The sequence below is a fragment of the Ursus arctos genome, unplaced genomic scaffold (assembly GCF_023065955.2).
Source record: "Ursus arctos isolate Adak ecotype North America unplaced genomic scaffold, UrsArc2.0 scaffold_11, whole genome shotgun sequence".
NCBI lineage: Eukaryota > Metazoa > Chordata > Mammalia > Carnivora > Ursidae > Ursus > Ursus arctos.
The window spans coordinates 51,950,067-51,964,036 of record NW_026622775.1 but is presented as its reverse complement, the minus strand read 5'-3'; the positions used below and the strand labels follow the sequence as shown (position 1 = coordinate 51,964,036).

At 40.9% G+C, this 13,970-nt stretch overlaps 1 protein-coding gene across 1 annotated transcript in view; it reads right to left on the bottom strand.

Annotated features, from left to right (window-relative positions):
* CPE (carboxypeptidase E) overlaps positions 1–13,172 on the bottom strand; it is a 113,128-nt gene extending 99,956 nt beyond the window's left edge. Inside the window, exon 1 of the mRNA XM_026499601.4 lies at positions 12,705–13,172. Within this exon, the coding sequence (XP_026355386.1) occupies positions 12,705–13,011 (307 nt within the window). The 5' untranslated portion in view covers positions 13,012–13,172. The remainder of the gene's footprint in view (positions 1–12,704) is intronic.
* Positions 13,173–13,970: the final 798 nt, after the last annotated feature.

Sequence of the window (13,970 nt, the reverse complement as noted above, 5' to 3'; positions counted from 1 at the left end):
TAAATTCAAAATTCTACTTATTCCATAAGCATTTAAGTTCAGTTTACAAATCATATTGATTGTATTTACAAATCCAGCAGATTCTATAATCTTACCTTAAAGGGAAATTTGGTCACCTCATTAAATTGTCCTAAAAAATGCAAACTGTAAAAATAAACGTACTATATTCAATTTCCTTTTTAAGTCCCTGTTCTACTGACTGACAAACATTCCTAACTTCTTAAATAATGTGGTAAATCTAATACATTAAATGTACATGGTCATTCTTTCTTTTAATTTTATTTAAACTAAACAAAACACAACAAAACAGTTCATCCATTTCTCCCACCCCTTGCCCCATACATGGTGATTCTTAAGTTCCCTCAGTGTTCTAATACAGCTTACAAACTTGTTAAATTTCAGCTTCAAAATCATAATTGACACATTTTCCTATTGGAATTACAAGGTTAATCTAGACATCAGAATCTACCAGATTTTATTAAATATTTTAAGTTTTCAAAGCACTTAAAACCCCAATAATATATAAATTATTTATACATTTTCTTAGGGTGTGAGATTCTTATTCCAAAGGGTAACAGCTATGTCAAGCCACACAGTTTTGAGGTTACCTTCCCAAAGAAATGTAAGTAATGTTGGGGGATACCAGCTCAGATGACTGAAGTTCTGGTCAAATGTGACATTCAAAGCTGCAGATATTTGGGGCAATTTTTCTCACCACCTGACTGCCACGTTGAACCACTGTAATAATTTCTATTTTGTGAACTGCAGAACTTAAAGAAGAGAGCAACGATGACTTACCCACATCCCTAGCTTTATAACCCATCTTCATCTAATTTTCAAGACAAATTGGAGTTGGTAATTCCCTCCCAGATGATTATACCACTAATTTGACTTTGTATCTCCTTGACTCTTAAAATAATTAAGTAATTTCCATCCTGTTTCAGAGATAGTTTCCTTCTTTTTATTATCACCCTGTTTGACAGGACCAAAGAGCTCTTACAAATACTGAAATAATATTCGATCGCATGCTAAATACCACTTGTGGCTTTGTTTGATCTTTTGGTCAAAACTTCCATGGTCATCCTCCCAATGACTATGAGCCCTTTGCAGGCAGCACTTTGGTTCTGATACAAGAAAGCAGCCAGAATGATGTGGCTCAACACAACATGGACCAGCATATTACTAAGAAGCAAATCAGGAGGAAACACAAAGTCAAGGCTCTATATAGAAAGGACCAGAACAAGAAACAAGACCAGACTAGAGTGCAGCATTAACTTCAGATCCAGCCTGTGATCAGATGCAAATCCCAGGCACTGTGGATACAGCAGTAAACCTGGCAGAGATGTCCTCAAGGTCATAGAGAAGGCAGAATTGTACGTTGCTATAACATTTGCCCTGTGGTGGAAAGCAGGATGTACTTCCATGGCCACAGTCAATGGTGTGGCAAAGAGTATAAAACTGTATCTAATATGTGTGTTATTCATTCTGAAGTATTCATTCATCCATCATTTTCAACACTGCATTGAGAACCTACTACGGACCCAACACACACCAAACAGTCCCCACTGAAAGGTGCAGTCACTATCCTGGGTCCAGAAGAAGACAGACAAGTTAGGAAACCTCTCTTTTAAAAAGGGGAGGACACATCACTTTATAATTTGGCCACTTTGAAAATTAAGCACTGACATGATACGATGAGTCCTAAATTTAATGAAACTATGATTTTCATTAGATGTTGGATTTGTTCATTGATATTTTAGTGACATTTTCATAGTGTTTACATGCCAGATAACTTTATAAAATTTAATTTATAAATGGTTAGATGTCATCACAACGTTCTAACAGTTTTAGTATATTTGTCAAATAAATTAAGAAATTAGCAAGAAGGCTTGTCCTCAAGAGAAGGAAAACTTAGCACAAGCAATGATTCACATTATTAACTTGTGACTGAATATACAACTATATTTTTGAGGCTTCATTTTACAACTCTGATTTTTGTCATTAATGAAATAAAGAATGCTAAGGACATCACAGCCAGGAAAATTTGGCTTTTCTGTATAGGTGATCATAGTCTGTCCCTGTTTGATAAACAAAGGCAGGATAGACTTAACCCAAATGTGCTTACTAAAGACTCAGACTGTTCCTTCTGCAGCCCCATTACACTGCTTAAAAATAACCCCTTGAGGGGTGTCTGGCTGGCTCAATCCATAGAGCATGTGACTCTTGATCTCAAAAAATAAACTCCTCCTGTCCTTTTTATAGTGTAACTATTCTTAATATATTTGCTAAGTCTTTCCTCATGCATAAATAACAGCAATTAACGTGCATTTTTACAGGGCATTAATTAAGATCACTTGTGGCAAGTTCTTAAAAAAAACAAATTTACTTTTTTAATTTTTCTTTTAAATGCTCTTTTTTTCCAACAATAGGCAGACTTTTCTGCATCTTGAAGTTCCCAAAAAGATAAATATTCTCCAATTCCTCACCTGTAGCAGGTATGGGAAATTGGCTCATTTGGACCAAACTGGAGGTTGTTTACAAAGCGATGGGGAGCTAGGGAATAAATGTGTGGCCGTAAATGAGCCTGTACACATCCCTGCGTGTTTATAACCCAAAGTTAACAGACAAAAGCCTCTCAAGTGTTATTCAGATGACTACTCTATTTTAATATGCACCGAAGAATGGAAGGGGAGAAAATGTGGGACCACATTAACCGGTGAGGTTCTCCAAACCTATCTCAGAGGTGATCTAGTTAGAATCCTCATAAAAGTAAAGGCAAATTTGACCAACTATTTAAAACCCTGGTGGAATATCTGATCAGATTTAGAGAAAGCAACAATAACTCAAGAAAACTTCCTGAAAGAAGAAAGCTTTTGAGAGAAGTCTTTTCAAGATTTTATTTTTAAGTAATCTCTACCCCCAAACCTGGGGCTCAAACTCAACCATTGCAAGCTCTACCAACTGAGCCAGTGAGGCACCCAAGACTTTTTTTTAATAAGCCATTTAGATAAAAGAGAAGACTCTTTATTTCCTGATAGTAGCTATGGGTAGGAGCAAAAACAAGGAAAATGAAGGCTATTTTACAGATGTAACTGAAATCTATAAATAGAAATAAGTCAATTTGAAAGTTAAAATAATTTAAAGTGATTGCTGCATTCATGATTATCTTGCCATCATCTAGACAAAACCTATATGTCTATATAGTATTTTAGTCTATTTATCTATATAGTATCATTCACTACACATCCATATAATATTCACATGAGAATTATTTATCTATATTTTGTATTGCTTTAGAATTCTCCAAAGACTAAATTCGACTCTTGAGAAAATACAATAAGCAGGCTTCTCTTTGGGTGAGCACCGAAAGGTCCTACTGACTGTAGAGCTAGTGCAGTTTCCCAAAAGTCCATTAACTTAATTCCTATAAAGCTGATTATGGGAAGAATCTGGCTTAACATTTACTGAGTTCCCACAATGAATGAGACTGGTTTCTTCTAGTAAACTTAAAAAAAAAAAAAAAAGGATCTATGCTGAACAATGTCACAGTCTGAGACAAACGAAACTATTTCAATAAGACTGTTCGTACTTTAAAACATCCCACACTAAATACACCAAAAAAAGGACAGAAGACATTTTATTTTGCAAATGTCTAACATTTCCAGTCGTGTCCCCTACGGAGACTGTTTTGACGCGTGCTACATCAAGAACAGAATAGGGAACTCTTGGACCCTTGCATCTCTATGCATCACACATTTTACACAGAATAAAGTAACATGCCCACTGGTTACACAGCATGTAAATTAAGTTCAACATGTGTGAAAGAGTGAAACCGGGCGCTCCTGGATGGCTCATTTGGTTAAGTGTCCGACTCTTGGTTTCGGCTCAGGTCATGAGTTCAGGGTCGTGGGATCAAGCCCCCCCCCACCCCACCCCCCCAGTCAGTCAGGCTCTGTGCTCAGCAGGGAGTCTGCTTCTCTCTCCCTTTCTCCCTCTGCCCCTTGCCCCACTTGTGCTCGCGCTCTCTCTCTCTCAAATAAATCTTTTCTTTTAAGTAAATCCAAGTCAAGAAACTAAATAACTCATTTCAAGATATGCGAAGACACTGCCTAAAAAGAGTGACGGGCAGAGAAAATAAAATAGCATATACATAGTGGATACTCTGTAAATATTCTCTAAATTAAATTAAATATATTAGCTACACTGACAAAAGCCTACATTCTCTTTTCATCTTGGAAAGTTGCCTTCATCTTGGAATGTAACACAGCAATTCTTTATAATGGTTATGAGAAAAGGCCACTTTTAAAACGACCCCTTGGCTAGAGAAAGAAAAAACGGTTTCAGAATTTTGATCAGGGAGGTGACAGTCCAACATTTATACTGAGCTTTTCCTACCCTGAACTCATGGTCAAGCTGATGACATGTGCAAGCTGTTGAGCTGAGCTCTAGAAACAAAATATCTCTTGAGGGGAAAAAATGGACAGCGGCAGTGAATAGCAGCTGTGTAGTAAAGTGAAGACTTTCTGGTTTTGAATAATTTAATGTAGTGAGAGAAACTGGGTAGTCCAATCAGACAGCACCACTCTGGGCGGTGAACAGCTGAGTGCTTGCCTGCAAATGCACATACATGAGATCATTGTTGTTTTCCCCAATTCCCTGAACGCACATAAACACAGCAAGGGATTCTTTTAGGAACCCGGATTTAAGTTAAAGGTTGTATTTAGTCTCATTTTTTAAAATGAGTGCTCTGCTTCCATTTTTTAAATAATCAGTCTTCGTTTGAATGCAAATGTCTTAAAAATGAGAGGTATTATTATTGTTATTATTATAATAGAACTGATGCTCAGCAGTGACTTTATAGTGAACAGATTTCTATTAAAAAACACAAAATACTTACTGGCAGTGGAGAATTTTTGCAGAGTTTATCATTATAACTCATTCATTTCTCATTTAAGAGTCAGCTCTGTAACAGTCTACGTGAGCCACCTATCCTTCAGGGATGACTATTTGAAGACATTTAAAGATGTAGGTAACCATTTGAAAATAATAAAAGGCACGGGTGACACAACAGGATCTTCTCTGAAGCCACATTTTATTAGAAAGAGCTGGCTGCTGGATTGCCTACAAAGCACCATATCCTGAATTTTGAAAGAAAGAGGAACATTCAGAGGAATGGACTGACAGCAATTTCAGTAATTAACAAGAGGGGAAGGAAAGAGTAAATTTAAACGTATTTCAAATTTGAGCTCTTTTGACCCATCAGCTGGCTTTCAGATAAACTACCTTCCCTATGGCATTTTCAGGGGCATGATTTGAATGCCATTTCATGAGGGAAGGGAAAATTAAAACGTGGGCTGTATGCCTTCTAGGTTCAAAAGAGCACACAGTTCTTAGGACACAACTCTAAAGGACTCATACAGATGTTTTAAAGGTCAAAAATTTTACTAAGTACATTTTTTACTGGTTATCTTTAGAACTTTTATTAAATGCTTAAGAAGCCACCTAATTTTCTAAAATGTCTCAAGAGGAAGAGTCCAGTTATAGCAGACAACAAACACAGCAGGCCATCACGGACATGTGGGAGGATTTCTTTCCGTTATGCAAAACAACTGCATGCATCACAATAAAACAGAAGTATATACATAAGAAAAGCACCAGTTCTATCCTTTCTTATTATCATACTTCCGGTATGCTCACAGGCATAAAATTAACATTGGCCTTCAATGCAGCTTTGTTTTGTGATGCACATTTTTGGCCTGTTTGAGAAATTTCATTTATTCCACAAACATTCCCTGAGTGGCCATAATGTCCTACACAGAGTACTAAACACTTGGGATAAATACCATCCGTGACCACAAAAAGCTCACAGTCTACTGGGGAGCACTTAGACCAGGACATTGGGAAAGACCACGAGAGAGGTAACAATAATTGTCGACACATGTTGAACTACTACTTCATTTAATCATCACATTATTGTCATTTCATAGGTGACGAATTGAGGACTTACAGAGCAGTTAAATTCACCCAAGAGCAATTAATTAAAAATAGGAAAGGACAGGGTTTGAACCAAAGCCCCCTGACATCGATGCACATAGCAGAAACCTTTATGTGCTAGTTCTTCAAAGAACTATGGAAAACCAAGAAAAGGGAGTTAAGAAAATTAGGGAGGGGTGAGGAAGGAGCTTTTAAAGAGCTTTCACTCACACCGTCGCTGTAGAAGAATGAAGGAGTCAGGACCTGAGCGGTTTCCTTATACATTTTTTGGAAAAATAAGTTAGTATGCCAAAGTAAATCTTGGAATTGCCCTGGATTTATTTAGCTCCGTGAAGAAACAACCGTAAAGACGTTCTCAAACACCGATGAACACGTTCACTGTTCCCACTGAAGGAAGCAAATTAAGATGTAAAACTGAAGAGAAGCAGAAACACCTCACATTCTAAAAATCGAGAAAAGGCAAACATTTGTGAACAAGAAACAGTGGTAAAAGAGAAAAAGTCCTTCGGGGCTGTCCATCAGCACAGGTAAGCATCCACAGCTCTCATGGGACCACACAGCCAAGGAGACCCGCTCCAAGTAGGCAAAGCCAATGGAGAACATTTTCCAGGTCGACTGAGGGTGCAGAAAATTTTTTAACAAATTAGCCCATCTTCTTAATAACTAGATGCGAGCAACTTCATGAAATTATTTTCTGTACACTATACTGCTTTGGCCTCATCGCAACCCTGTGAGGTATGAGTTTTTAAGTATTTCTATTTTATAGCTAAGAAAAGCAGGTAAACAAGTTAAAAGCATAAAGCAACTTACCAATGAAGGAACTGGAATGCACTTGTTACTTTCATCTTTCCTACCAAAATGATCTGTCCTGTGCCTGATTGCCTCAGGACCATGTTCTCAATTCAATAAGCATATCTTAAGATTTTACACAAATCACTATGCTAGCTGTTTATGGAGGGGATGGAAACCACATGCTCTCCACCCCTGAGGAACTCCTTGTATGAATCTCTGCTATAGAATTGCCCAATTAATCCTGCATAATATGTTAATGAATGACAATATGCTAATGCTCTGTTTCTCAAACTAAGGAAATACTAGTTCCAAAATAAGTTCCTTGAAAAAAAGGGGGGGGCGGTTCCATGGGGAAAAAAGATTGGAAAATACTGTATAGTATATATCTAACTTGTAGATTTAAAATATAGGTTTGCTTATTTAAGGCTCTGATAAGGTGTGCAATAAACAAACCTATTTATTTTTGCTTACCTAATATTTCTCAAGCCAAGCTGAACTAATGTTCCTTGAATATACTTTGGGAAAGTCTGCGTTATATGTCACCCCTTATAGGGGTTATTTTTGTATTTGTCAAAAATATCTTTCCCAAAAGAAGTGACTGCAAAGGTAGGGATTTCACCCCCATGCTATGCCAATAAAGGAGATGCTGACAGATGATTCCTTTGCCATCCCTTAAATCGGTTTCCATAGAAAGCTGGTACTTTGCCTGAGCACAGGATATAATGTTAGAGGCCAGTCCAATTTTCTGTCTTCCATACGCCAATCACAAGTCAATCAAATACACAATTTCTGGCAAGAGCTGCAATGAGTCACTCAGGTCTAAAAATAACTCTTGACCATATGTGGTACACATCTAGATCCTTCTCCAGAATCTAACATCTATGTTCACCAACTGTAAGGTGCTACTCAGTTATAAGCATTTCCCACTAATATATAACATACTAATCTGGTATGAAAAAGGTCATACAAAACAATCAAAATCCCCACTTTTTTTATTTGTATAGAAATTTTGCCAACATTAAATGTTCCATCACAATATTTGGCAAATACATACTGGCATTCATACACTTTAAACTTTAACAGATTTTGAAAGGAATAGGTCCAAAATAATCATTCCAGCCTTTGAAAGAGAAAAATCTATGCTCTAAAGAATGTTTCTAAGATAGCATTTTAGCTATAAATCAGATTTGTTTCCCAAGAACAATCTTAAACTACATGTTTTAAATAAACTAATCTTAACTCCCATTTAATTCTGGGAGGAGTGGTCTGGGAAAACAGATTCCATTGTTTAGACATAAATTAATATAGGTTTCTTTTATGAGTATCGCAACGATGGATATGCATTCCTAGGAGAGCGTGTGTTTGCGTTTGAGAACTTGAGGCCCTAGGCGCAGAAATATTTTAAAAGTATAAGATATAAGCAAACCAGGAAGAAAAATAAGGAACAGGATGAGGCCTGGCAGGTGTCATGAGTAAGAGAACACATCTGAGCATCTAGAATCAGCCGAAAGCCCAGTTTGACACAGACTCAATATTAGCCCAGCCCTCATCCTACTCCTGCATCTGGGGTTCAGACTCACGGAGTGTGAGGAGATGAGACCAGTTCCAAGACCACTTGCTGTTCTTCTGAGGTTGGCCGCTACCCACAACCCTCCTCCAATCCAGCTTTGCAGGTCACCAAGTCATACAAAATAATAACAGACCCAGCTTTCAGCGAGTCAAGAATCAAATTGATTCCTACGGTGCCAGGACAGAAGAGGCACGGATATTCCTTGCCGATCAATTCAAAATGGAATCTTCTTTCCCTTTGGGTAAATTCAAATGTAGACTATCTGACGGAATGAATCATTTTCAGTAGAAAAGTTTCAGCTCAGGCCACAGCCTAGTACCACGAAAGTATGATGATCACTTCTTCCTGCTCAGGAAGAGAGCTGGCGGTGTGAATGAACACCTTCCATCCCTAACCTGCTAATTTAACCAAGTAAACCTCTCACTTGCCGGTTCTACCACAGGGAAAGCTTTGTGTAGAGATGTTTTGTTTTGGGAGAGCTCTTCTATTATAATAACTAAATCCTTAGGCATTAGCTCTTTCTTTTTAAAGTTCAGAAAAAAGAGTTTTTTATGAAGATTTTGTTTATTTGTTTATTTGAGAGGCAGTGCAAGAGTGAGAGAGCACATCATAGAGGGTGGGGAGAGCAGAGGGAGAGGGAGAAGCAGGCTCCTCCCTGAGCAGGGGGCCCCATGCGGGGCTCGATCCCAGGACCCTGGAACCGCGACCTAAGCCGAAGGCAGATGCTTAATCCACTGAGTCAACCAGGCGCCCCCCAAAAAAGAACTTTTGATTAGGAAAACTAACAAACTTGACACCTCTCTCTTACTGGAAGGTAAAATGAATATGGGTTAGTTGATCCAAGTTTTAATCAAGTAAATGCTTTTGTTAAGCCAAATATTATTTCCTAGTAGCTTAATCAGAAATTTTATTTCAAACAAACAAAAAACAGATACTTACAAGTGAAAAATAGTTAAGACACTGCCCTTAGAGCAGGGGCCTCTGTTAAAACACACATCTGTACAAGCTCTACTGGCACCGGTAAATTCCACTGCACGTTTCCTGCCTTCTTGTCATCCAATCTTCAGTGACCTAATGTCCCCAGTGTCCTTTCTCCAGTCCTCCCACACTGTTCTTACAGCCTTCATACTGTCCTTCCAACTCCTACTTCTCAATTCCCCAGAGGGCAAGGACTAGCTTGTGTATCACTGCACAGCCCATCGAACTTGGCCCACCTAGAGTGTGGGGTGCTCAAAAAAACATTAACTCATCTATTGCTACCTCAGAATAAGGGTGGATATTCCTTTTTCATTTCTTAAAATATTTTACTGTAGAAGGAATTTGAAAATCATTTAAGAATGGTGAATACTCTCCAACGTCCTAAAAAGTTAATTCATACAGTACTATCAAACTTACATACTAATCAGAACTCTCTGTTCGCTAGTGTTAGAAATAAGACAGCAGGCCCACGGTGGAGTCACTGGTGCTAAGCCCCACATCACCAAACTGAGACTTAACTTACCTGCAGTTTTATCTGTCCCAGAAATGGAATCTTAAACCAGTCAATTAGGAATCACCTGATCAGCACTCGTTAGGGATTCTGCCTGATAGACCCCTGCATCGCCTAAAGGAAAGTAACCTCACGATAACCAACCTGCTTTTTTGCCTAGTATTAACTTCCTTGTTCCCACTCCCTTCTGCCTATTAAAGTCTTTCATTTTTTTACAGCTCCTCGGAGCTCCTTTCTACCTGCTAGATTGGATGCTGAACCATTCATGAATCAGTGAATAGAGCCAAGAAGATCTTTAAAATTTAGTCAGTTGAATTTTGTTTGTTAACACTAGTTCACTGAAATTTCTAACTTACTTAATCTCCTCTTATAAAGTGGTGGAGAGAAAAATCACCCTTGTGACTTTTTAGTGTTGGTTCATAACAGTTTATTTCTACCTTTAAAAATACAATGGACAGGGGTGCCTGGCTGGCTCGGTAGGTTAAGTGTCTGCCTTAGGCTCAGGTCATGAGCCCAGGGACCTGGAATCAAGCCCCATATAGGGCTCCCTGCTCAGCAGGGAGTCTGCTTCTCCCTCTCCCTCTGCCCCTCTGCTCATGCTTTCTCTGGTTCTCTTTCAAGCAAATAAGTAAAATCTTTAAAAATAAATAAATAATAAATTAATTAATTAATTAATTAATTTTTAAAAATCCAATGGATAGGGGCACCTGGCTGGCTCAGTCAGTGGAGCATGCAACCCCTGAACTTGGGGGTCATGAGTTCAAGCCCCATAGTGGGTATGGAGCCTACTTAAAAATAATGATAAAAAAATTAAAAAAACAATGGATAGACATTTGTATTTTGTTATTAAGTAACCATGAACTTAAAGTTCCCTTCATTTAACAAGAAACTATAAAGCACATAATGCAAAACATTCGAGTTCACTTCTGTAAGATGAATTAAATCTGGGGGGGGGTGTCTTTATGAGGAATAAAACATTTTATTTTAAAACACTGTTTTATTCAGCTAATGACTGATTTCGTTTTCTCCGTAATGTGTATTGAGTGCCTGCGGTGTGCCTGATTCAGGCTGGGTGCTGGAGGCACAGTTTCCCCTCACAGAGTTTGCAATCTAAAAGAGAAATCTGCAAATCTTGAAAGACTGTACATTCCAGGTATCGAAGTAAAAGAACTATTGTTTTCATCTTCAAAAGCACACTGCAGCCTAACAGTAACACCTCTTTAGAGTTGTATTTAACTTGAAACAAAACAACATAAAAGTTAACATTCGCTTCCCTATAATCTTGAAGAGACAGTGTAACACGTTCTGAGGCGCCATCTCTAATAGTAGAATAACAGAAGGTTCTAGGTAAGCAGACAGTAGGAGAATCACGAACATTTAGGTGAGCTTTATCTGTGCCTATGATGCCATGGCTTTGGTTATTTGAAATAACTGAAATGGACTTGTCACATTTCTAATTCGTCTTTATGTTCAGAGAACGGTATGAAACTAATCTTCAAACTTTCTAAGTCTACATGCTGAGACCTGCTAGACCTCACTACATAAAATGTTTTCTAGGATCTCATTTTAGGGTTTTGACAGCAAGCTTATACAAACCTTTCCCCTCATATTAGTTGAAGGTAAGAAAAGTTTCCTGTTTGAAGATTTATTATTGATCAACCATATGCTCTGCCTTTGAAGATCAAAGTGTCTCTATTACTCACTTATTTTAATATTCTTCAGTTTGATTCCTAAATATCATTACAAAACTATTCTGGCCCTGCATTGAGAATTTTTAGCCTTCTCTGTCATTAAAATATATATATATATATCTCAAGCATCCTATGCTAATGTTATTAGCCCAGATTATTTTAACAGTACGTTTACTAAAACCAGGCCTTATATCATTTGAAGAGTTACATCATTTCCAAAGAGCAGAAGCATAGTGAAAAAAGCCCCAAGCACATTTTTAAATCCATTTATTAATACCAAATGAATCACATTTAACGTAAATAAAACGTGCCTTGACATACTCAGAAGGAAGATGCGTACGACGGCTATATGGCGACATCAGTTGAAATAAAAACCTGGTCACGAACTACTCATCTCAACTGGCTAAAGCAGAGAAATTGGGATATTCCTTTTTTCCTTAGGCCGTATGCAGTTTCAGAATGGAAATACCAGTCAGAGGCTACTTTTCCACCCTGGAAGGAAGACCTATGCGTCTGCACCCACCACCACCCAGTGTTGCCCGTATCTTTCACCCTCCTGGAGCGCCCACAGAGGCGCGCATACCTAATACGCACGTACAAGTAGGGATGGGTATGCAGAGCCTGCAGGACCCAATAAGCTCGTCCTCTGGAAATGAGGAAACAAATGAGAAAGGACTCTTTCTCGTTTCCTCTAAGTCCCTGACTTCTGCACCTTATCTTTCTACTCTTGGCTGCAAGGAAGGTCGACCTCCTCTCTGAGGACTCTCAATCATTCCCTCCGGTCTTTGATAAAGCGAAGTGAGACTGACCGCCGGATTTTGCTTGCGTGCGGATTTGCGTACTTCGCGCTCCTACCTCCACCCCTCCCGCCCCCCCCCCGGGCCCAAGCTCACTATGGGGTGAACTAAGGGCTGCGGGTGGGCTCAAGGCTTGGGGGGGGGTGGCAGGAAGGACCGCAGAGATGGGGAACCCGGCAACCCGCAACGCTCTAGGTCAGGTTCATGTCCATCTCCATTCCTCCCTCCACTTGTCACCTTCCACCCCAGGCGCCCTTTCCCAAAAATCACCCCTGGGCCCACCTCTTTCCCTCCTGCCCCCACCGCCAGCGGTCCAAGCCTCCGCGGCCCTCCGAGACGCCCCCAGAGATGGCAGGGTGCAGCGCCCTTACCAGGCTCGTGGACACCGGGGTTGTCGGACAGCTCGATGACCAGGAGCTCCCGGCCCTCGAAGCTGCGCCCCACCGTGTAGATCCTGCTGATGGCGGTGCACTGCAGCCACACGGACACCAGCGCCTCGCGCAGCTCGGGGTAACGGTGGTACTCGAAGGAGATGCCGTCCTCCTGCTGCAGCCGCCGGCGCCGCCTCATGCCCGCCGCGGGCGCCCCGGGCTCCTGGGCTCCGGCGCCCAGCAGCCACCCGCAGGCGGCCAGCGCCCCGCACAGCGCCAGCAGCGCCCGGCCTCCTCGCGCGGCCATCGCCCCGCGCCGCCGCCGCCCGTGCCTCCCTGCGCCCGCGGCCTCTTTTGTCTGGACTCCGGGACTCTGCCGGCCGGCGCTGCGGCGGGCGCCAAGTTCCGCAGCAGCCTCCGCACGCCTCACCTTCCCGGGCCGACTGAGCGCCGGCGCGCGCGGGGGCCACCCAGAGGAGAGGGGCGAAGCGGCGGCTGGGCGGGCCGCACTACTGGCCGCCGAGCCCAGGGGAGCTGCAGGAGAAACCACTGCGAGGAGGGGGCCGGCGCGCGCCGGCGGGAGTCGGCGGGGATGGGGAGGGCGGCTTGCGTGCTTGGCTCGGAACCGCGTCCACAGCCAAATGGCGCCGGGGACGACGCAGGTGAAGTGACAGCTACGGGCAGCGTTTGGGAACGTTATTGTCATTGACAGACCCAAGACATTGCGTGTGGAAAAATACTCTTGGATTGCTGGGGGAGCCTTTTAAAGTAACATCTGTTCTAAGCCGACCAGGGTTTCCATCTTGGATGCACCAATAATTAGAGAATATTCCAGAAAAAAAGGGGGGGGGGGAGGAAGGATTGGCAGCCACTTACCCTTTCCCTATGACGTATCTTTAATGACGGTATTGATAGTCCAAACACAAACCCAAAAGTTGGGTTTGCATTTATTGCAAGGTCCGGATGGAAAACAGAATATTGTGCACTTTGATTTAGAGGTTTAAGAGAATAAAAATGCATTCTATCATTTTGCAGATAGTGTCTTTAATTGTATTAAACACACATTCCTGGATTCTTTCAGGGGGAAAAAAACGATAAGGCTGTCATTTGGCAGTGCCTGTGCCAACCCCCTTCTGTAGCAACCCTTGGAAAAACAAAGTACAACACTGGGTGTGCACTGGACAATGGATTTAGTTTGAATTATGATTAAATCTTTCAGGAGCAGTTTATCTGGGTAGTTCTGGCTTAGAGTTTCTTAATAGATGG